The sequence below is a fragment of the Pinus tabuliformis genome, chromosome 2_2, assembly GCF_031772625.1.
Source record: "Pinus tabuliformis cultivar Carrire ecotype Pingquan chromosome 2_2, CPIR1, whole genome shotgun sequence".
Classification (NCBI taxonomy): domain Eukaryota; kingdom Viridiplantae; phylum Streptophyta; class Pinopsida; order Pinales; family Pinaceae; genus Pinus; species Pinus tabuliformis.
This window is the reverse complement of record NC_142300.1, coordinates 485,436,093-485,458,471: the sequence shown is the minus strand read 5'-3', so window position 1 is coordinate 485,458,471 and position 22,379 is coordinate 485,436,093. Positions and strand designations below refer to the sequence as shown.

The following is a 22,379-nucleotide window of genomic DNA, read 5'->3' as shown; positions in this document are numbered from 1 at the left end:
TACAATGTAATACATAAAAATAATATTCAATTGAAAATAAATATAACAAAAATAAATTAATTAATTTTTAATTTTTTAAAATGAAATTAAGTTAAAAAGCCGGAAGGAACGGAGCACCTTACGCAATAGAACTAGGCCCACCTGGCCCACCTTTGTGTAGCTGAAGTTGTAGATTGGAGTAGGCATTGAACATCGGCAACAACAAACAATACATAGTAGAGCCGGAAATAGAATAAAGCAGAGGCCAGGTCAATGACTGTAGGAAAAAGAGCAGAAGGTTGAAAACCTCAAATGATATATCGGTGAAGGAGAAAGAGGATACGGAGTGATTGTATCGCAATGGCAATAACCTGGCATTTGATTTTCCAAGGACTTGTAAGCGCAGTTGGAAGTTTGCTAATATGGAATACTCGTTTCTGTTGGGTTATGGATTCAACTTCAAATCCATTGATTCGGTTATAGGAATGGTTTGTTTGGTCACATGACAGGTCTATCAAGATAGGGCTGAAACCTATCTTCAAGAATTACACAAAAATAGATGCCCAAAGGCCATGAAGAAGAAGGAAGTGAAAGTGATGCTGAGATTGAGATGGATCATCTAAGTGGAAATTCAAGCACATTTTATATGTGGAAAAAGAGAGATTTAAAATAACAAGAAGAGGGAAAGGTGGTGTGCAATCCAAGTGTAATGCTCCTAGTAAAACTGTAATTAACTATTGTTACCTTTGGGGTAAACTGAATAATTATTACCATTACTGTTTGAATTTAATTATGTTGTTAATCACTGTTATGTTGTTCATTATTGTTAATTGAAAAGAAAACAATGTGTCAATGGATCTAGTGACTCCTCATGAAAGGAGGTTAAAAATTAAGAATGGTAGTTGCCAGTAAATCCTAACTACCTTCCCCAACTGTAGATGCTTCCAAAGGAAAAGGAAGCAAGGGGAAGGAAAAAACCGTGCTGTAGGGACAGACGGAGAAGGGGGGAAGAATCGCTAAGTCTGGTGATGACCAGATAGCGCAGGCTTTGAGTGCCAGAATCTTGCAGAAGATGCTAAGTTTGGTGATGACTAGATAGCGCAGGCTTAGAATGCTGGAATCTTGCAGAAGACGCTAAGTCTGGTGATGACCAGATAGCGCAGGCTTAGAGTGCCAGAATCTTGCAGAAGACGGTGGTCTTGCAAGAGTGCTTGGGGGAAGGTTGGGTCAAGGAGGACCCACCTCATGGTCGGGTGGAAGACAAGCAGAAGAGAATAGAGGTTAATCTTACCTAAAGAATACTTCAACTGCAATACTGGAATTTAGGTACGGAGAATTACTTTTGTGTTTGCAAGTAAGAATAGAGAAAACCTTACAGGAAAAGCAGGAATAGGAAAATTGTAATTTCTCTTCAATAAGGTTTAGGATCAAATCTTGTTTACTTAGTATAGATTCTATCATGTTAATTAAACCTTGATACTCAATATAGTATGTACAGATTTCTCAATGAAAAGTAAGATTAAAATTCTGTTGCTCTGTAAAGTAATCTATGTAGTCCATATAAAATTGAAAGCAGTTAGACTGTATAGATGTCCTAAGAAATCAATAATTTTTGGTTTAGCCCTCATCAAAATGAAAAGGTAGATAGGAAGACAACTCTACACTGTGTAAACCCCTAAGACATCACAGATGGAGAATAGAATTATAAGGAATAAGACCTGAGTCTTTGGCAAAGAAAGTATCCAGATTCATCGTGTCAAACCCTAAGTAAGAATAATAGTCACTTCTGTGATAATGGTTGTCAACGCAGCGCTGCACGATAGCAGAGTATTACGGAAGCTATGTAGATTTTCTATCTATTCTAAACAACACAGTAACAACAATTCATGACCAGCACTTGCTGGCAATTTATAAACCCAGAAAGAAGTTGTAAAGCAACCAGAGGACCCGGTAGGCTCTAGGGTCGACATCCCATAACCTAGACCCGAGTCGGCCAAAACATTGCAGGAGACTTTAATTGCATGTGACTCGACCTATACAAGAAATCCCCTAAACCCTTGCGTCAGGAGAACCCTCAGCAATAGAGGAAGGAAAAACACCTAGCAGTCTCAGACAATTCTGTAACAAACGAAACAACAGCAAATAAAAGAGAACTTAATAATCGAAATGGTGAACCATTAACAGAGTAATTCTTTCAGTCAAGTACCTTGTGTGAACCATACTGGCATTCTTAACATTGAGTTTTCTAATTCTCAGCACAGGATTAATATCAAAAAAGTAAACATATAATTATATTTGAACACAAATATTGCACCAGAATAGGCATGTTGACGACAGACGCAAGCAAACCCTTGGTTGCACGCCTAAAAGTAGGAAATTGTGCTATACAAAAATCAGAGTGCATTTCTTAGGAAAATTATCTTCTCAGAGTGCAATACAGTAAACAGTAAATGTAGTAACATGCAGAGCTAACTAGGGTCTGCCCGAAAGCATACTAAGCCCCAAGAACTCAGGGATCAGTCTTCGGACACCTCGATGGACAATAGGCCCATTAGATTTAAATATCCATCAAACCCTTGAAAGCAACAAAATGGAGTACCCAGCAACAACGCGGAGCTGTTCGGCCATCTCCGCTCCTCATACTTTCAACACTGGAAATCTAGGAGCTAGAAGGTAGTGTGCCTAAAAGAGATAAACCAGCCAGATTTTCGAGCAACCCAGAAAATATAGTTTTTGCTTACCCGAGAAGTTGCGAGCGGAGGGACTTGGCTAGAAGCACAACTCTCTATTCAGAGAAGTACCCCTGATGATACACCTGTAAGAAAACACAACATCTGTTTAGCATTGAGAAGGGAAACATTGTATCAATAAATAATATTGTGCCTAAGGTAAATCAAATTATTCAAGTTACCTTGCCATCATCTGGGAGTTGCAGCGCGAGGATGAACTCGTGGCTATGCAGAGGAGACCATGCATCGAGTTTCTAGACCTGTACCGAAGGTAGATCCAGCATCATGTAAGGCATGGAGAAAGGTGGAACGGAGTCCTGAGAGCAAAAAAAAAAATCAGAAAGGAAAAACCAAACAGTGGATTGAAGGCTTGAACCCAAATGAAGACAAGACTGACCGTCAGATCTTCACACCCATTTTCCTCCGTCGATGCAACACCAAGCCTGAGTAGAACCACTGTAGAGATAGACCTTGCTTGTGCCATGTACCATGGCAGAGCAAGACATTGAAAACATAACCAATAAAAAATCACCGTTTTTGATAAGGTAGATAGTTGGAATAAGGTAATGGTTGACACCTGTACCATCCACGCTGTGATTAGGTTAATCACATGGGATAGTACTTCAACCATAAAGTTTGACATCTGTAAACTGGCCCGTATTAACCGTTCCCAAAACTTGAATTAAATGGTTAGCGTTATCATATCCACCATAGCATTTACCGCAATGTAAATATATTTTTTTTATATGTGTATTTTACTATGTTTAATTGTTTGGAGCTTTTACAAGTGGTATCAGAGCCAAGTTACTATACTGTGGCCTCTGGCTAATAGTGATAATAAAATTAAGAGTAATAGGAGGAAAACTAAGCAAGGGCTACTAGACAATGTTATTTAAATATCTTTACCTGTTTGAAGTTTACTAATCTGCTGAAATCAGGAAATCAGGCGACAACAGATTATGAGGAGAATGAGTAGCATTCCTCACAGGAACGTGGATGGCCCAGAAACCACAACCTTTCCTCAGAATAATCCTGAATTATGGGTGCAATTGGGGGAGGAGGCTCGCAACACCAATCTGACGATATTGGAAACAGTTCAGGAATTGAAGAACGAGATGGCTCGCCTACGGGAGGATAACGCAAGATTGACCATGGAACAGGAGAAAATCATGAAAATTTTGTCGGATAAATAGAATCAGTGCCAGCTGAATCCTAGTCCTAAACATATGCGTGTGTCGGAGGAACAAGGTTATCATACCGATCAGGAGGAGACAGAAGGAAGGGAAGAGAATCAAGGGGAGAAATCTGACAACACCTCTGAACATTGAACCTCAAAGAGACAGTGGATAGAATTGCAGGGGGAGTTCCGAAAGATCAAGCCACCATACTTCGATGGGGAGTTGGAGGAGGCAGCGGAGGCCTGGTTAATTAATATGAACAAATATTTCCAAGTATACGAGTATGATCACAATCTCAAGGCGCGGCTGGCTATTTTCCAGCTACAAGGCAAAGCTACCTTATGGTGGGAGGAGGTCAAGATTGTACGGGGGGTAAGTGAGAAGAGTATAACTTGGGAAACTTTTCAAAGATACTTTAAGGAAAGATATTTGACTGAACGTTTTTATGACGAAAAGGCAAGGGAATTTCATGATCTGCGGCTTGGGCAGCAGACAATGGATGAATTTATCACTAAATTTACCTCTTTGCTCCGCTATGTACCATACATATGGGAGGAAAAGGCAAAAGTACAACGGTTTGTTAGCAGCTTACCCCAGACAATGAGGGAAAGAATTGAGTTTGACAACCCAAAAACAATGGACGAAGTGATACGGAAAGCTAGGCTATGCTATCAGTAGAATAAACAGAAGGGAGAAAATTTTGGAAAGCGATGGACTGATAGGAAGGGTAGTAAGATGACTGTGGGTGCCAAGGGTGCTCATGGCAGCTTCAGTAAGGGACTTTCCAAGGGGCCAAACAGCAAGAACCAACCCAAAAACCAGCTCAGATTAAAGCCACCCATCGAATCCAGATTTAGTGAGCAATCAGGCAGAGTTGATAATGAAGGGGTAGCAAGACCACCAGTACAATGTTGGGGCTGTGGCGGGCCACACTACATTAAGAACTGCCCTCACCAAAAGGGTAATGAACAGGTGTCGTAGATCTATGAAGCATCTACAATGGGAGATGTGGCTCAGACCATACCAAGGATTAATGCCGCCCTCGAGGATCATCAAGCTGAATATCAGCCAACTATGGTGGAGTTTGAAGGTAAGATCTTTGATCGAACTGTATCTGTTTTAATTGATCCTGGAGCTACATTAAGTTATGTTAGTCCCAAGGTTGTGGAAAATTGTAAATTGCAATCTGTCAAGTTTAAAAACCCATGGCTAGTTCAGCTCGCAACAGGGGCAAAAAGGCGAGTGCTAGCCAAGGTCAATAACTGCCCACTGAAGATCGCAGGCCAGACGGTGACGACAGATTTAAACATACTTCCCCTTGGATCATATGATGTGATGATAGGGATGGACTGGCTGGAAAAACGATGGTCCATAATAAACTATAAAACAAAGACAATCTCTTACCAAGATGAACTGGGGAAAAAACAGGAGATCCAAGGTATTGTGAGGCCAGTACAGATTCGGCCAATTACCGCCTCACAATTAGCAAAGTGCATCAGGAAAAAATGTCAAGTATATGCTATTCAAGTTGGTTATGCCAACTCAAAGGATAAAACTGCTACCTTGGAAAGCATCCCAGTGGTGCAAGAATTTGCAGATGTGTTCCCCGAAGAAATACCAGGTCTGCCACCTAAGAGAGACATAGACTTTACCATTGAATTGATACCTGGTGCGGCCCCGGTGTCCTGAGCGCCATATCGGATGAGCGTACTAGAATTGACAGAATTAAAGATGCAACTGCAAGAGCTGTTGGACAAGAAATACATCTGCCCCAGTGTGTCACCCTGGGGAGCTCCCATGCTATTCATCAAGAAGAAGGATGGAACCCTTCGTATGTGCATGGACTATTGACAACTGAATAAATTGACAGTTAAGAATAAATATCCATTACCCTGTATTGATGAACTTTTTGATCAGGTAAAAGGGGCAACGGTATTCTCAAAAATTGATTTGCGATCCGGATACCACCAGATCAGAATCAAGGAGGAGGACATAGCCAAAACCACTTTTTGAACTCGCTACGGACACTATGAGTTTGTGGTACTACCTTTCGGGTTGACCAATGCACCTGCGACATTTATGTGCTTGATGAATAGCATATTTCATCAGTATTTAGACAAGTTTGTGTTAATTTTTATTGATGATATACTAATATATTCCCAGAATGTCAAAGAACATGAGGAGCATCTCAGGTTGGTTTTACAAACACTACGGGAACATCAACTATATGCCAAGTATAGCAAATGTGATTTCTTTAAGGAGCAGATCCAGTACTTGGGACATATTATCACCAAAGAGGGTATTGCAGTGGACCCCGAAAAGATAAGGACCATAATGGAGTGGCCAGTACCGAAGGATGTGGCAGACATAAGATCTTTCATGGGATTAGCAGGATATTACAGGCAGTTTGTGGAAGGGTTTTCAAGAGTGGCTTACCCTATCACTTCCCTACAAAAAAAGGGAAAAATATTTAAATGGACTGCAGAATGTCAAAGGAGTTTTGAACAGCTCAAACATCTGCTCACCACCGCACCAATATTGAGCATAGCAGACCCGGAAAAGGATTATGTGGTCTGCACAGATGCGAGTAAAGAAGGAGTAGGGGGAGTGTTGATGCAAGAAGGAAAAGTGATCGCTTACGAGTCCCGAAAATTAAAAGAGCATGAACAGAAATATTCTGCTTATGATCTGGAGCTGACCGCTATCATACACGCTTTAAAAATGTGGCGTCATTATTTGATGGGAAAGAAATTTTTATTGATGACAGACCACCACAGCCTGACTAGTTATTTCAACCAGCCTACTTTAAATGCTAGGCAAGCTCGGTGGGTGGATTTCTTGAGTGGATTTGATTTCGAGATTAAACACCTGAAAGGGAAAGAAAACCGGGTGGTTGATGCTTTAAGTCGAAAAGTACATTGCCTCTACGAAATTTCTTTTAGTGAAGGGCGGTCTACCCTCAGCGAGGAAATTAAAAAGGCAGCTGAACAAGATCAGATTTATCAGCAATTAAAACAACAAGTGCAAAACTTAACCAGTCACATAATGCAACAAGGTTATGCGCTGAATGCAGCTGGTATGTTGTACTACAGGAAGAGAATATATGTACCCAACCAAGATGGCATCAAAAAAGTGATTTTGGATGAATGTCATAAGAGTCCTTATGCAGGACACCTAGGATACCAGAAGCTCATTACATCACTTCGGAAGGAATACTACTGGCCAGGCATGAAGAAGGAAGTGACAGAATATTTGGCACATTGCATAGAGTGCCAATAGGTTAAAATAGAACATCAACACCCTGCTGGACTGTTACAGCCATTACCCATACCAGAGTGGAAGTGGGAGATCATTACTATGGACTTTATAACAGGATTGCCTAAATCCAAAAGGAACAATGATTCCATCATGGTAGTGGTGGACAAACTAAGCAAATCAGCCCACTTCATACCGGTACAGTCCACTTTCTGAGCAGCACAAATTGCAAATATTTTTATGCAGAACATATTTAAGCTGCACGGTTTACCCAAAACTATAATTTCTGACCGCGATGTTAAGTTTACATCAGCATTTTGGAGGACTTTGTTTGAGGGATTGGGAACTCAACTAAATTTCAACACCGCATATCATCCGCAGATTGACGGACAGACTGAACGGGTGAACCAGGTGGTAGAAGATATGTTGAGGTCGTATGTGATGCAACAACCATCTCGGTGGGAAGAATATTTGCATCTGGTGGAGTTTGCTTATAATAATGGTTATCATGCATCTTTATAGATGAGCCCATTCGAGGTGCTTTACAAATGGAAATTCCGTACACCCTCCATTTGGGGTGGACCGGAAGACAGACTTATGTTGGGCCTTGAGATGCTAAAGGAGATGGAAGAAATGGTCAAAAAGGTGCGAGCCAATTTAAAAGTAGCTCAAGATAGACAAAAAAGCTTTGTAGATTGGAAGAGGAACTTTAAAGAATACCAGGTAGGAGATCATGTGTATGTAAGGATTCGAGCCAAAAGGAGTACCTTACGATGGAGTGGTTGCGCCAAATTGGCACCCCGTTTTTGTGGACCTTTTCAAATTTTAGCGAGGGTTGGGCCGGTGGCATACCAGCTTGCCTTGCCTAGCCACATCCGGGTCCATAATGTCTTCCATGTATCAGTATTAAAGAAATACGTTTATGACCCTAAGCACATAGTTAGTTGGCAAGACATTCAGGTAAGGAAATGTCTTAAGTAGCACAAACCAAAATTGGTTGTTAAGAGGAAAACTGATTAAAATATTGTGTGTTTCAGGTAGAACTAGAAGGAGAATTCTTGGTCGAACCAATGAACATACTCGATCGGAGAAGAGTCATGCTGTGGAAATGAGCCATCGCCCAAGTTAAAGTGCAATGGCAGCACTTTGGGTCGGATGAGGCCACCTGGGAGGATGAACAACTCATGAGGGAAGCTTATCCCGAATTGTTTATGAGTGGAAAACATCGGGACGATGTTGAATTTCAGGAGGGGGAGATGTAATGCCCCTAGTAAAACTGTAATATTTTATTAACAACAGTAAGTTCAACTATTTAACTATTGTTACCTTTGGGGTAAACTGAATAATTATTACCATTACTGTTTGAATTTAATTATGTCGTTAATTACTGTTATGTTGTTCATTATTGTTAATTGAAAAGAAAACAGTGTGTTAATGGATCTAGTGACTCCTCATGAAAGGAGGTTAAAAATTAAGAATGGTAGTTGCCAGTAAACCCTAACTACCTTCCTGAACTGTAGATGCTTCCAAAGGAAAAGGAAGCAAGGGGAAGAAAAAAAATGTGCTGTAGGGACAAACAGAGAAGGGGGGATGAATCGCTAAGTCTGGTGATGACTAGATAGCATAGGCTTTGAGTGCCAGAATCTTGCAGAAGATGCTAAGTCTGGTGATGACCAGATAGCGCAGGCTTAGAATGCTGGAATCTTGCAGAAGACACTAAGTCTGGTGATGACCAGATAGCGCAGGCTTAGAGTGCTAGAATCTTGTAGAAGATAGTGGTCTTGCAAGAGTGCTTGGGGGGAGGTTGGGTCGAGGAGGACCCACCTCATGGTCGGGTGGAAGACAAGCAGAAGAGAATAGAGGTGAATCTTACCTAAAGAATACTTCAATTGCAATACTAGAATTCAGGTACGGAGAATTACTTTTGTGTTTGCAAGTAAGAACAGAGAAAACCTTACAGGAAAAGCAAGAATAGGAAAATTGTTAATTTCTCTTCAATAAGGTTTAGGATCAAATCTTGTTTACTCAGTATAGATTCTGTCATGTTAATTAAACTCTGATACTCAATATAGTATGCATAGATTTCTCAATGATAAGTAAGATTAAAATTCTGTTGCTCTGTAAAGTAATCTACGTAGTCCATATAAAATTGAAAGCAGTTAGACTGTATAGATGTCTTAAGAAATCAATAATTTTTGGTTTAGCCCTCATCAAAATGAAAAGGTAGATAGGAGGACAGATCTACACTATGTAAACCCCTAAGACATTACAGACGGAGAATAGAATTATAAGGAATAAGACCCGAGTCTTTGGCAAAGAAAGTATCTAGATTCATCGTGTCAAACCCTAAGTAAGAATAATAGCCGCTTTTGCGACAATGGTTGTCAATGTAGCACTTCACGATAGCAGAGTATTACGAAAGCTACACAGATTTTCTATCTGTTCTGAACAGCACAGTAACAACAATTCATGACCAACACTTGCTGGCAATTTATAAACCCAGAAAGAAGCTATAAAGCAACCAGAGCACTCGGTAGGCTCTAGGGTCGACATCCCATAACCTAGACCCGAGTCGGCCCAAACATTGCAGGAGGCTTTAATTACATGTGACTCAACCTATACAAGAAATTCCCTAAACCCTTGCGTCAGGACAACCCTTAGTAACAGAGGAAGGAAAAACACCTAGCAGTCTCAAATGATTATGTAACAAATGAAATAGTAGCAAATAAAAGAGAACTTAACAATTGAAATGGTGAACCATTAACAAAGTAATTCTTTCAGTCAAGTACCTTGTGTGAACCATATTAGCATTCTTAACATTGAGTTTTCTAATTCTTAGCATAGGATTAATATCAAAAAAGTAAACATATAATTATATCTAAACACAAATATTGCACTAGAATAGGCATGTTGATGACAGATGCAAGCAAACCCTTGGTTGCATGCCTAAAAGTAGGAAACCGTGCTATACAAAAATCACAGTGCATTTCTTAGGAAAAATTATCTTCTCGAAGTGCAATACAGTAAACATTAAATGTAGTAACATGTAGAGCTAACTAGGGTCTGCCTGAAAGCATACTAAGCCCCAAGAACTCAGGGATCAGTCTTCTGACACCTCGATGGACAATAGGCCCATTAGATTTAAATATCCATCAAACCCTTGAAAGCAACAGAATGGAGTACCCAGCAACAGCGCAGAGCTGTTCGGCCATCTCCGCTCCTCATACTTTCAACACTAGAAATCTAGGAGCTATAAGGTAGTGCGCCTAAAAGAGATAAACTAGCCAGATTTTCGAGCAACCCAGAAACTGTAGTTGTTGCTTACCCGAGAAGTTGCGAGCGGAGGGACTTGGCTGGAAGCACAGCTCTCTGTTCGGAGAAGTAACCAGTTCCCCTGATGATACACCTGTAAGAAAACACAACATCTGTTTAGCATTGAGAAGGGAAACATTGTATCAATAAAGAATATTGTGCCTAAGGTAAATCAAATTATTCGAGTTACCTTGCCATCATCTGGGAGTTGCAGTGCAAGGATGAACTCGTGGCTAAGCAGAGGAGACCATGCATCGAGTTTCCAGACCTGCACTGAAGGTAGATCTAGCATCATGTAAGGCATGGAGAAAGGCGAAACAGAGTCCCGAGAGCAAAAAAAAAAAAATCAGAAAGGAAAAACCAAGCAATTGATTGAAGGCTTGAACCCAAATGAAGACAAGACTGATCGTTAGATCTTCACACCCATTTTCCTTCGTCGATGCAACGCCAAGCCCGAGGAGAACCACTGCAGAGATAGACCCTGCTCGTGCCATGTACCATTGTAGAGCAGGACATTGAAAACATAACCAATAAAAGATCATTGTTTTTGATAAGGTAGATAGGTGGAAAAAGTTAAGGGTTGACACCTGTGTACCATCAACGTTGTGATTATGTTAATCACATGGGATAGTACTTCAACCATAAAGTTTGACATCTGTAAACTGACTCGTATTAACCATTCCCAAAACTTGAATTAAATGGTTAGCACTGTCATATCCACCATAGCATTTACCGCAATGTAAATAATTTTTTTTTTATATGTGTATTTTATTATGTTTAACTGTTTGGAGCTTTTACACCAAGTTAATGAGGAAAATGAGGGCGTAACAATGCTTCTCGTTAGTGGAGTAAACAGTACATAAAGTGCACTGTGTCACGTGGAGTGCTCAGAATCTTGGATTAGGTGACCTCAAGCTTAAAAAAAATGGTTCCAACTTCCAAAATACATCAATAAGGAGCTTGAATCTAAGGAAATTAACAGAGATGCTCGCTTTTATGATGATGCTATGAGGCAAAGTACAAGTGCAACACCTGCAACAATTTTTTTCAATCTTATTGGGCAAAGTAGAACATAATAGAGTAGAATAGGCTGTTAAACTTATGGAGGAAACAAATCAATGAACCAGTGAGATTAACTCATAAACAATAGAAGGAATTCCTCAGAGATATGGTTAAACATGTCACTTAAAATATTTATGAAACATGTTGACTAAAATTTGGGTTAATCTAATGGGATTGCGAGATCATTCTTAGGGGAGGTGAGTTATACTAATACAAGTGTGTTAATTATTTTCTTTAGTTTAAATTTTTAGTTAGATAACTATAATGCACCAGGGTTAATGAAAACTAAATATTATAAACAAGTAAAAATTTGGTAAGACTATATTGAGTAGACCTGGTTAAGAAAAAGTGAGCCACAACCATTCAGATTGGAATAAAATTTGAACAACGACAATAAATAGAACAAATTTCAAATGGTTACTTTTATCTTTATCTACAAATTTTCAATAAAACTGGAAGAAAATAAGTAATATAGAGATTGTTTCTCATAGGGCATATCAAAAGAACTAATATAACATATACCTAAAGCCAAAATCCCATGGCCAAATCTAAGAGATAGTAACAAAATCTAGTTTTTTTTTCTCCCCGGGATGAACTATCGCAATATAGTTGCCTCCTCTTCCACCCATAACCCACAAGATTCAAACACAAACTAGGACTCAGATAGGAGACCACACATAGATTTGGTGAGTCAACCCCACATGCACACTAGCAAATGGATAGAGAAGGAAAACTATGTTGAAATTTTGTACAATGTGATATATATACAATTTTTTGGATAGATACTTTAGAGACAAATTATCAAAAATTTAACTTATCCATATTTTAGATATTAAATGGGTAATTCTATTTAAATTCATATTTTTTTGCTTTTTTGAATTTATTATTTATACTTCAGTGATGAAGATATCACTTGGTTTTAGTTTAAGAAATTAATTTATATATATATATATTATTATATGTAGAAACTCAAATTATAATGATTAAGTTCTATTACTATCCTACTAATATAATTAATTATATAAAATTATATTTAATTAAAAATAAAATTAATTTCTACTCATTAAAATAAATAAATTATAAAAATAAAGTTAATCAATTTTAATTTAAAACATTAAAAAAATTACTCAAATAAATACACTTTGTCATAACTTTAAAATACTAAAAACAATAATAAAATAAACTCCAACTAAAAACATTTTCAAAACATATAATACCCTAATGTTTAATTAATTAAAAAAAAGGGAGAGTCCTCTCTAAAAAAACAAAAACACTTGTTTCCAAAACATCATACGGGTATAATTACAAAACTATGCGTTGTACCTAAATACTAGCATTTGCACCAGATGTTGCAAAGGAAACGCCGTAAGGCATAAATTGAAGAACACAAATACAACACAAGAATACTTTGATAAAGAATAAAAATATATTGAACACTCAAATCAATGGCCCATTAACTGGAACCACTTAGTAGACATATCTATCAACATTAGGATTATACACAATGATCAAGAAATTTCCCATATACAAACAGCACCTTCCACAACAACGTTTTGTCACATCCACATTTTAAAAATATATTGAACGCTCAAATCAATGCCCCATTAACTGGAACCACTTAGTAGACATATTTATCAACATTAGGATTATACACAATGACCAAGAAATTTCCCATATACAAACAACACCTTCCACAACAACCTTTTGTCACATCCACATTTTAAAAAATGCCTTGGAATGTGATTGGAATCTCCCATATTGCCTTTTTCATTATGCAGATAAATCTTCCATATTGCTATTTTCATCATGAATATTGTTAGTTTATTGTTGTAAAGTGTTAGTGTGTTAAAATATACAAACAGCACCTTCCACAACAACCTTTTGTCACATCCACATTTTAAAAAATGCCTTGGAACATGATTGGAATCTCCCATATTGCCTTTTTCATTATGCAGATAAATCTTCCATATTGCTATTTTCATCATGAATATTGTTAGTTCATTGTTGTAAAGTGTTAGTGTGTTAAATTCAATACTATAAGTTCGACAAGTGAAAAACATTCCTCAATTAGCATAATATGTATTTTTCTCTCACCATGTATTTTTCAATCATGCATTACAAAACTTCCATCAAAGAGCACAAGTAATAGATTAACATGTATTTTCCCTTCATTATTTTCATCATAGAGCCAAGAAATATATGCCTTATCTATAAAGTAACAATTTTTTTTTGAAATAAGTTTAATATTTCAAGCGAGTGTCTAACCTATAAAGTAACAAAAAAATTTTGAAATAAATTTAATATTTTAAGCAATTGACTAACCTAATTTAATAATTGAAAAATTCTCAAAGATGAATTATACTCCATAATAAGAGAGCCAACATTGGAGCCCATACTTTCACTAAAACCAAAAGAAACACAACCACTTGTTAAGAAGAAATTCAAGTAATAATAAAACAAAAATAATAAACATTAAAGTATAAAATGGTATTTCCAACACACAGGTATAAATATACATGCTCTATGTCCATTGTTAGATTAAACGAGTGTGGAGAAAATTAGTAGAGAACCCAAAATTGTATTTCTAATTAGGAGAGGGGTGGAGAAATGCTATAAATGTGAGTTGTTGTTATTCTAATGAAACCCTTTGCAAAGGGGATGTTAAGATTCTGAGAGAGAAGCTAGGCTTGGTAAAGAACACCTTCCTTGTGAAGACAGAATGTTAGTGTTTGGTTGCTCAGAGTTGTTCTCCTAAAAAAAGGGGCGGATGAGATTTCAAGAGGAGGGGAAGATGAGTTCTGAAGATTTGTAGGATTACTTATAGATTTATGAAAATTCCTTCCATATAGATGCTTGGCATCTTCTATTTCTGACCAATGTAAGTTTATGACATATTATATGAAAGTTGTGATTGATACCTCTCACATTGTGAGCCATTTATGATGGGAGATTCACATGCTAAGTAGGGAACATCTCTTGAGGAATGATTATTTGTTATATTGGCTATTGTTTCCTTTGACAAAGAGATATTTTTGTCATTTCAGTTTCCTTTCTTGTCAAGTCAAGTTGGGAGAGCATTGTAGTTAGGCTTATATATAGCTAGAATGAGTAGAGTGAATTTACCTGGTAATAGCCTTGGGCCATTTCTGGGTCTCTGGCTCCATCCATGGATCATTGGTTCAGGTTGGCTAATCCTATGATAGCAGAACAGAAAACAACATTTTTCGGCATGTGTAAGAGAATCAGGCGAATTCAAAAATATTAAATGTAAATATAGGGGCTCTGTTAGGATAGTTCAAGTACATTTTCGAGATCATAAATTGACTTAAATATGACTTTTATATGCAGTGATACAGTTATAAGAGCCATACATATAATCTGACTAATAGACCAGATATTCATACAATCCCCACCAGTCATGGAGCGGCTGTCTAGCATGGTTGCTGCCATTAGTAAAGGATATTGGAGTTTCCTCCAGCAATCTAAAAATTAAAAACTAAACATTTCATGCTGGTTAGCTTTACTGATATATTCATGACTGATCATCTTTGATGGGTGTGCCTTCTGCGGATAACCTGAGACTATCAAGCAATGCATTCCTTCCACTCAGAATAACATGAAAGAAGTCATTAACCTATTTAGAGAGAGGATCTAACCCCTGGGCAAGAAATTGTGCACTTTGTTGTAATTCTTGTATAACAATTCTGATATGTTCCACTTTCTCTGTCCCATCGACAATGTCAACAGAAGATAATTTCTCAACTATAGGGTGAACATTTTCAATCACTGCATCCAACAATTCTAGCTCTTTCAAAACTCGATCTCGGCCGTTGGCAAAACATCTCTTGATTTCGTCATTAATCCCTCACTGCAAACTCATGCATGTTGTAGAGCACAAAAACTGATCAGGAATATGCAATTCAATCAATGGGCCAGAGTGCCCAGTGAGAGCAGAAGCCACCACACTGCAGAGAAATATAGTTGTTGCCTTCACTCCATACATTGCTCTCAAGAAACCACTACCCTTTGATGATGACTTTACCTTCCCAAACTGAAGGCTTTTGCTCAGATGTTGTAATATCACAATGCAATTTTCAATCCTACTATTCCTTTGGGTGTTTGCACCATTTTTCCCCTTCGAATCCATTTTTTCCTTCAACTCTTGGAGGGAACCTTTGACACAAAAGAGCTTGTCGTTAGACCAAACGCCATCTGAAAAGTCTAGCAAATGCAAAGCATAATGAACAAGAATCTGGAAATATTCAAGCTTTGAAATTTCGACATTTAATGCAAGGAAAATGTCTAAAAGCTTTACAGTGTCATCCAGGTATTCGTCCATCCATTACTCATCCCATTCTACTGTAGGAAATTGGAGATCTGTAATAAGGGACTTGAGGTACGCGTGTGTAGTAGATAAAACCGCCATGGCTTGCTGCATCCACGACAGATTTATCGTGTTTTTCAGAATCTTTGGCTCGAGTTGCTTTAATCTTCTTGTTAAGGAAATCCCAAAGGCATTCAATATCTCATTAAACTTTGAAGACTGATCAGACAATCGATTAGAAGCAACCATTCTGAAAGGATTTCCAAAGTTTAGGAACAGAGAATGGCCATCATGTGGGTGACTCATTGTTGAAGCAGTTCACAAACCAAATGACGAAAACAGGGGAAACGCTTGATAACAGAAACAAAATAGCAAGACAACCAAGAGATTGCAAAGAAAGTGTGTGCCATTAATTTTTTAGGTGCAAGACACGGAAGCTCGTCCCACGATATTCTCACTCGCAAAGATAGGCAGCACAACCTATGAAGCTCGAAACCTTATTCCACAGTTTTACACTCTGTTTTCTTATTGGTCCGTCGAGGGTTGTGTCCAAAGGCTCCATGGCACAGAGGTTGCGTTGGATGTGTTGAGGTGTTATGTCGATACCCTACCAAACAGGCACTGACGTATGGGATCTGTTAAGGTATTTTTGAACAAGAAAATCTGATTAATTCTCTCCTACTACATGGGTTGCTGCATCCACGACAGATTTATCGTGTTCTTCAAAATCTTTGGCTCGAGTTGCTTTAATCTTCTTGTTAAGGAAATCTCAAAGGCGTTCAATATCTCATTAAACTTTGCAGACTGATCAGACGATCGATTAGAAGCAACCATTCTGAAAGGATTTCCAAAGTTTAGGAACAGAGAATGGCCATCATGTGGGCGACTCATTGCTGAAGCAGTTCACAAACCAAATGACGAAAATAGGGGAAATGCTTGGTAACAGAAACAAAATAGCAATACAACCAAGAGCTTGCAAAGAAAGTTTGTGCCGTTAATTTTTTAGGTGCAAGACACGGAAGCTCGGCGAACCGCTCCCACGCTCTGATCTTGCTCACTAGCTTTTCAAGATCATAAACTGACTTAAATATGACTTTTATATGCAGTGATACGGTTACAAGAGCCATACATATAATCTGACTAATAGACCATATATTCATACAATCCCCACCAGTCATGGAGCAGCTTTCTAGCATGGTTGCTGCCATTAGTAAAGGATATTGGAGTTCCCTCTAGCAATCTAAAAAATAAAAACTAAACATTTCATGTTGGTCAGCTTTACTGATATATTCATGACTGATCATCTCTGATGGGTGTGCCTTCTGAGGATAACCTGAGACTATCAAGCAATGCATTCCTTCCACTCAGAATAACATGAAAGAAGTCATTAACCTGTTTAGAGAGAGGATCTAACCCCTGGGCAAGCAATTGTGCACTTTGTTGTATTTCCTATATAGAAATTCTGATATGTTCCACTTTCTCTGTTCCATCGACAATGTTAGCAGAAGATAATTTCTCAACTATAGGGTGAACATTTTCAATCGCTGCATCCAACAATTCTAGCTCTTTCAAAACTCGATCTCGGCCGTTGGAAAAACATCTCTTGATTTCGTCATTAATCCCTCGCTGCAAACTCATGAATGTTGTGGACCACAAAAACTGATCAGGAATATGCAATTCAATCAATGGGCCAGAGTGCCCAACGAGAGCAGAAGCCACCACACTGCAGAGAAATATAGTTGTTGCCTTCACTCCATACATCGCTCTCAAGAAAACACTACCCTTTGACGATGACTTTACCTTCCCAAACTGAAGGCTTGTCGATACCCTACCAAACACGCACTGACGTATGGGATCTGTTAAGGTATTTCTGAGCAAGAAAATCTGATTAATTCTCTCCGACTAAATGAAAGCTTATATACCTGTGTCCAAAGACAAGTAAAATGGGTGAAGTAGAATTACAGCCCATTCAGAAAACGAGATGAGAAAGAATTCCAGGGATGACAAGATCAACCGATGTTTTTAAAAGATGCAAAAGCCTACAAGCATATTATCCCCGAGTCTCTATACAAAACGTCATCGAGGAATGAAAATGACAATATTCACCAATTTATTTTCAAGAAAAATCCTAACTGCCTCAACACAAGGAAACGCCACAAAATTCACATCATCCAAAATCAGCAAAGAAAAAATAGCTGGAGCAGTCAACCTCTGTGAAGGAGGATTTTTTTAAAGGTGTTGCGAAAGGCAACTACAAGCATACTATCCCCGACTCTCTATACGACTTAAATAAACTGACTTAAACTGATTTTTTTCGAGATCATAAACTGGAAAAGCCCTCAAACTTTTTGAGTTCCATACCTAAACCAAGAAAATGAAAAACCCTAAGAAACCCTAAACCAAGAAAATGAAAAACCCTAAGAAACCCAAAACCAAGAAACATTTCATGCTGGTTAGCTTTACTAATATATTCATGACTGATCATCTCTGATGGGTGTGCCTTCTGCGGATAACCTGAGACTATCAAGCAATGAATTCCTTCCACTCAGAATAACATGAAGTCATTAACCTGTTTAGAGATAGGATCTAACCCCTGGGCAAGCAATTGTGCACTTTGTTGTAATTCCAATGTAGCAATTTTGATATGTTCCACTTTCTCTGTTCCATCGACAATGTTAGCAGAAGATAATTTCTCAACTATAGGGTGAACATTTTCAATCGCTGCATCGAACAATTCTAACTCTTTCAAAACTCGATCTCGGTCGTTGGCAAAACATCTCTTGATTTCGTCATTAATCCCTCGCTGCAAACTCATGAATGTTGTGGACCACAAAAACTGATCAGGAATATGCAATTCAATCAATGGGCCAGAGTGCCCAGCGAGAGCAGAGGCCACCACACTGCAGAGAAATATAGTTGTTGTCTTCACTCCATACATCGCTCTCAAGAAAACACTACCCTTTGACAATGACTTTACCTTTCCAAACTCAAGGCTTTTGCTCATATGTTGTAATATCACAATGCAATTTTCAATCCTACTATTCCTTTGGGTGTTTGCACCATTTTTTCCTTCAATTCTTGGAGAGAACCTTTGACATAGAAGAGCTTGTCGTTAGACCAAACGCCATCTGAAAAGTCCAGCAAATGCAAAGCATAATGAACAAGAAGCTGGAAATATTCAAGCTTTGAAATTTCGCCATTTAATGCAAGGCAAATGTCTAAAAGCTTTACAGTGTCATCCAGGGATTTGTCCAACCATTTCTCATCCCATTCTGCTGTAGGAAATTGGAGATCTATAATAAGGGATTTGAGGTCTGCGTGTGTAGCAGATAAAACTGTCATGGCTTGCTGCATCCACGACAGATTTATCGTGTTCTTCAGAATCTTTGGCTTGAGTTGCTTTAATCTTCTTGTTAAGGAAATCTCAAATTATATATATATATAATATATATATATATATTATTATATGTAGAAACTCAAATTATAATGATTAAGTTCTATTACTATCCTACTAATATAATTAATTATATAAAATTATATTTAATTAAAAATAAAATTAATTTCTACTCATTAAAATAAATAAATTATAAAAATAAAGTTAATCAATTTTAATTTAAAACATTAAAAAAATTACTCAAATAAATACACTTTGTCATAACTTTAAAATACTAAAAACAATAATAAAATAAACTCCAACTAAAAACATTTTCAAAACATATAATACCCTAATGTTTAATTAATTAAAAAAAAGGGAGAGTCCTCTCTAAAAAAACAAAAGCACTCGTTTCCAAAACATCATACGGGTTTAATTACAAAACTATGCGTTGTACCTAAATATAAATGCATTACAAATACATGAAATAGGTTTGAGATTTAATTTAAAAATTTAATATCCGAATTCCTAAAACGGTAAAAGTAATGAAGAACCGGTTAAGTCCGCGGAAGAAACCACGGATGAATTAAAGTAAAAACATGTTCAATAGATTAAAGTCACAGAAGATAACTGGGAGGAGTTAAACTAACACAGGTGGGTTTAAATGAAGAAATAATTTAATACGCAGGGTGCAGAAGGGTTAATCAAAGGAGGGATTTAGTATATAACATGGTTAAACTGTGTTGATATACCAGGGGGGAGGAAGAGGAAAAAGAGGGATTGGATAGCAATGGGAGTAATTTAATATATGCTCTGCCAACGAATTCTAACAACAGTTGGCAGTGTGTTGATCCGGACTCGTTTCTGTTGGGTCATGGAATCAATAAACCCCTTGATTGGGCTCTCAGAAATGTTTGTTTGGTCGCATGTTGGGGCGCTCTAAAACCTCTCAAGGGAGTGGTGATGGTCATCTTGGGGGAAGAATATTACAGAAAAGAAGCATGGTGTAAATAGGCCAACTAAATAAATCAAGAAATCGCTCACTAAATTACAGCTAATATATTGGGAGAGTGCTAGAATCATTCATAAAGGAGGAAGTAACACAGTTGAGTTAAACGAAAAGGTTGATTTAATAATCATGATGCAAGAGGGTTAATGAAAAATTAAATATGTTAAATATGTAAAAACTGACTTAGGGAAAAGGTATGTTTAGTAAACCTGGTTAAATTACTTACAAGACCAGAGCCAGAGCTAGAGCCATCTCTGCATACTTGGAGTTGTACATTAAAGCAGGGTTTGAATATTATCAGCAAGAAATAAAAGAGATCTCAATGACACTTGCTATCTTCATCTCTTTATAGAAATTTCAATATAAAATAAATTAATTAATTGCTTGCTTAATTTCAATATAAAATAAATTTCAATATAAAATAAATTAATTAATTGCTTGCTTAATTTCAATATAAAATAAATAAATTAATTGCTTGCTTGCTTCTCACGACCGATGGAATAATAATTCAAATGAAATAATAATATCATGTATCTGAAATTAGAAATCTTCGAATAATTTCATAGCCCTCCATAAACATCGAGAAAGGATTTTAAATTTTTTCTCAGAAGTAATTTTATCTCGAGAAATGATAAATATATAACTTTTTCAAAACAAAATGTATCTTGATGGGAAGCTTTTTAACTGTATTTTATAATTTTTCAAAATAAAGAATATTTTGACAGAAATAATAATTAAATATATGATATATTATTTAATTAATATTAATGATTTTAAAAATTTTAACGAGAAAAATTATATTAATAAAAAATATGTTATATTATTTAATACTTATTAAATTAAAAATAAGATGTATATTTTTTATAAAATATTTTGAGAAATTTTATAATTAAAAATAATATAATTAAGATATTTAAGATGAGAAAGATATTATTTTAAAATAAAGAAAAATATTATCGTTTATTTATATATATAAACATATTTAAATAAGGTATTAATAATTTAGTTAGAAAAAATTAATACATAATATAGAATTAAATAATTTTAAAACTTTTTTTTTTATAACTATGTATGAAAAAGAAAAATATTATAGGTTTATTATGTTAATTGGGTTTATTTTAAATAATGCTGAAAAATAATTGTTATTTTAGTCATTTAGATTTTAGTTTCACAAATAACATCTTGAAGTCATAACTAATTAACTTTAAGTTTCCCCAGACTTCTAATCCCTTCCCCACACACATATATTCAAATTTCATAATTAATAATTTCTTAATAATTCTTTTTTAAATAAAAAAAACTTAAAATAATATAAATGAAATAATAATACACACTAATCCAAAAATATAAGAAACCAAATTATAATAATAAGACTCTATTACCCTCACAATGATATAATTAATTATATGAAATTATATTTAATCCAGGATAAAACTAATTTTTCATTTAAAATAAATAAATTATAACAATATAAATAATCAGTTTTAATTTTACAACTTAAATTTTTCTTAACTATTTGTAAATACTAACACTAATAATAAAATAAATCTACAACTAAAATAATTTCAAAACGCATAGCACTATAAATATTCATTAATTAATTAAACAAAACGCAAAACAAAAGAAAGGCACAAAATAAAACATTCATATGAACACAATTAAAATTAAAAAACATCCTATAAGCACATTTACAAATTTATAAACTAAAGCTAAAAAACATCCTATAACCACATTTACAAAGTTACAAAGAAACATCCTATAAGCAGATTTACAAATTTATAAACTAAAGCTAAAAAACATCCTATAACCACATTTACAAAGTTACAAAGTATGCATGAGATAAATCCAATTAACGGTAAATGAAATATGTTGCATTTCAAAAGATTTAATTTAAAAATTTGACAGCGTTGGGTGTCAAACTATTGGGTTAAGCGTGCGAGGGAAACCATAAGTGGATTAAATAAGAAACATGTTGAATAGATTAATCTCATCCAAGAGAACCAATGAGAGTGAAACTAAATGAAAAAAATAATTTAATACGCAAGATGAAAAAGGTTAATGAAAGGATAAATTTAAAATAAGCATGGTAAAACAATCCTACTGAAAACTAAAGTTAAAATGTCTCGAAGAGGAAAGCCAATCTGTGAGTATCCATACT

The 22,379-nt window shown here is 36.3% G+C and overlaps 2 protein-coding genes and 1 pseudogene across 2 annotated transcripts; 1 reads left to right on the top strand and 2 right to left on the bottom strand.

The window, feature by feature from the left end:
- Positions 1–4,885: 4,885 nt before the first annotated feature.
- On the top strand, positions 4,886–5,575 carry LOC149193468 (uncharacterized). Its single transcript, XM_089407323.1, has 2 exons — positions 4,886–4,976; positions 5,100–5,575. The coding sequence occupies exons 1-2, from the start codon at positions 4,886–4,888 to the stop codon at positions 5,573–5,575; spliced, it is 567 nt and encodes a 188-aa protein (XP_089263449.1).
- A 9,371-nt stretch (positions 5,576–14,946) lies between these two features.
- LOC149193467 (protein BPS1, chloroplastic-like) lies at positions 14,947–16,145 on the bottom strand (annotated as a pseudogene).
- A 2,239-nt stretch (positions 16,146–18,384) lies between these two features.
- On the bottom strand, positions 18,385–18,777 carry LOC149193466 (protein BPS1, chloroplastic-like). Its single transcript, XM_089407322.1, has one exon. It carries the CDS (start codon positions 18,775–18,777, stop codon positions 18,385–18,387), a length of 393 nt encoding a protein of 130 aa, XP_089263448.1.
- Positions 18,778–22,379: the final 3,602 nt, after the last annotated feature.

Bases quoted from the DNA above. Each gene is read 5' to 3' on its own strand.
- LOC149193468 (XM_089407323.1), top strand. From the start codon at position 4,886: ATGGGAGATGTGGCTCAGACCATACCAAGGATTAATGCCGCCCTCGAG. The intron at 4,977-5,099 runs GTAAGATCTTTG...ACCCATGGCTAG, and splicing joins AACTATGGTGGAGTTTGAAG to TTCAGCTCGCAACAGGGGCA.
- LOC149193466 (XM_089407322.1), bottom strand. From the start codon at position 18,777: ATGTATGGAGTGAAGACAACAACTATATTTCTCTGCAGTGTGGTGGCC.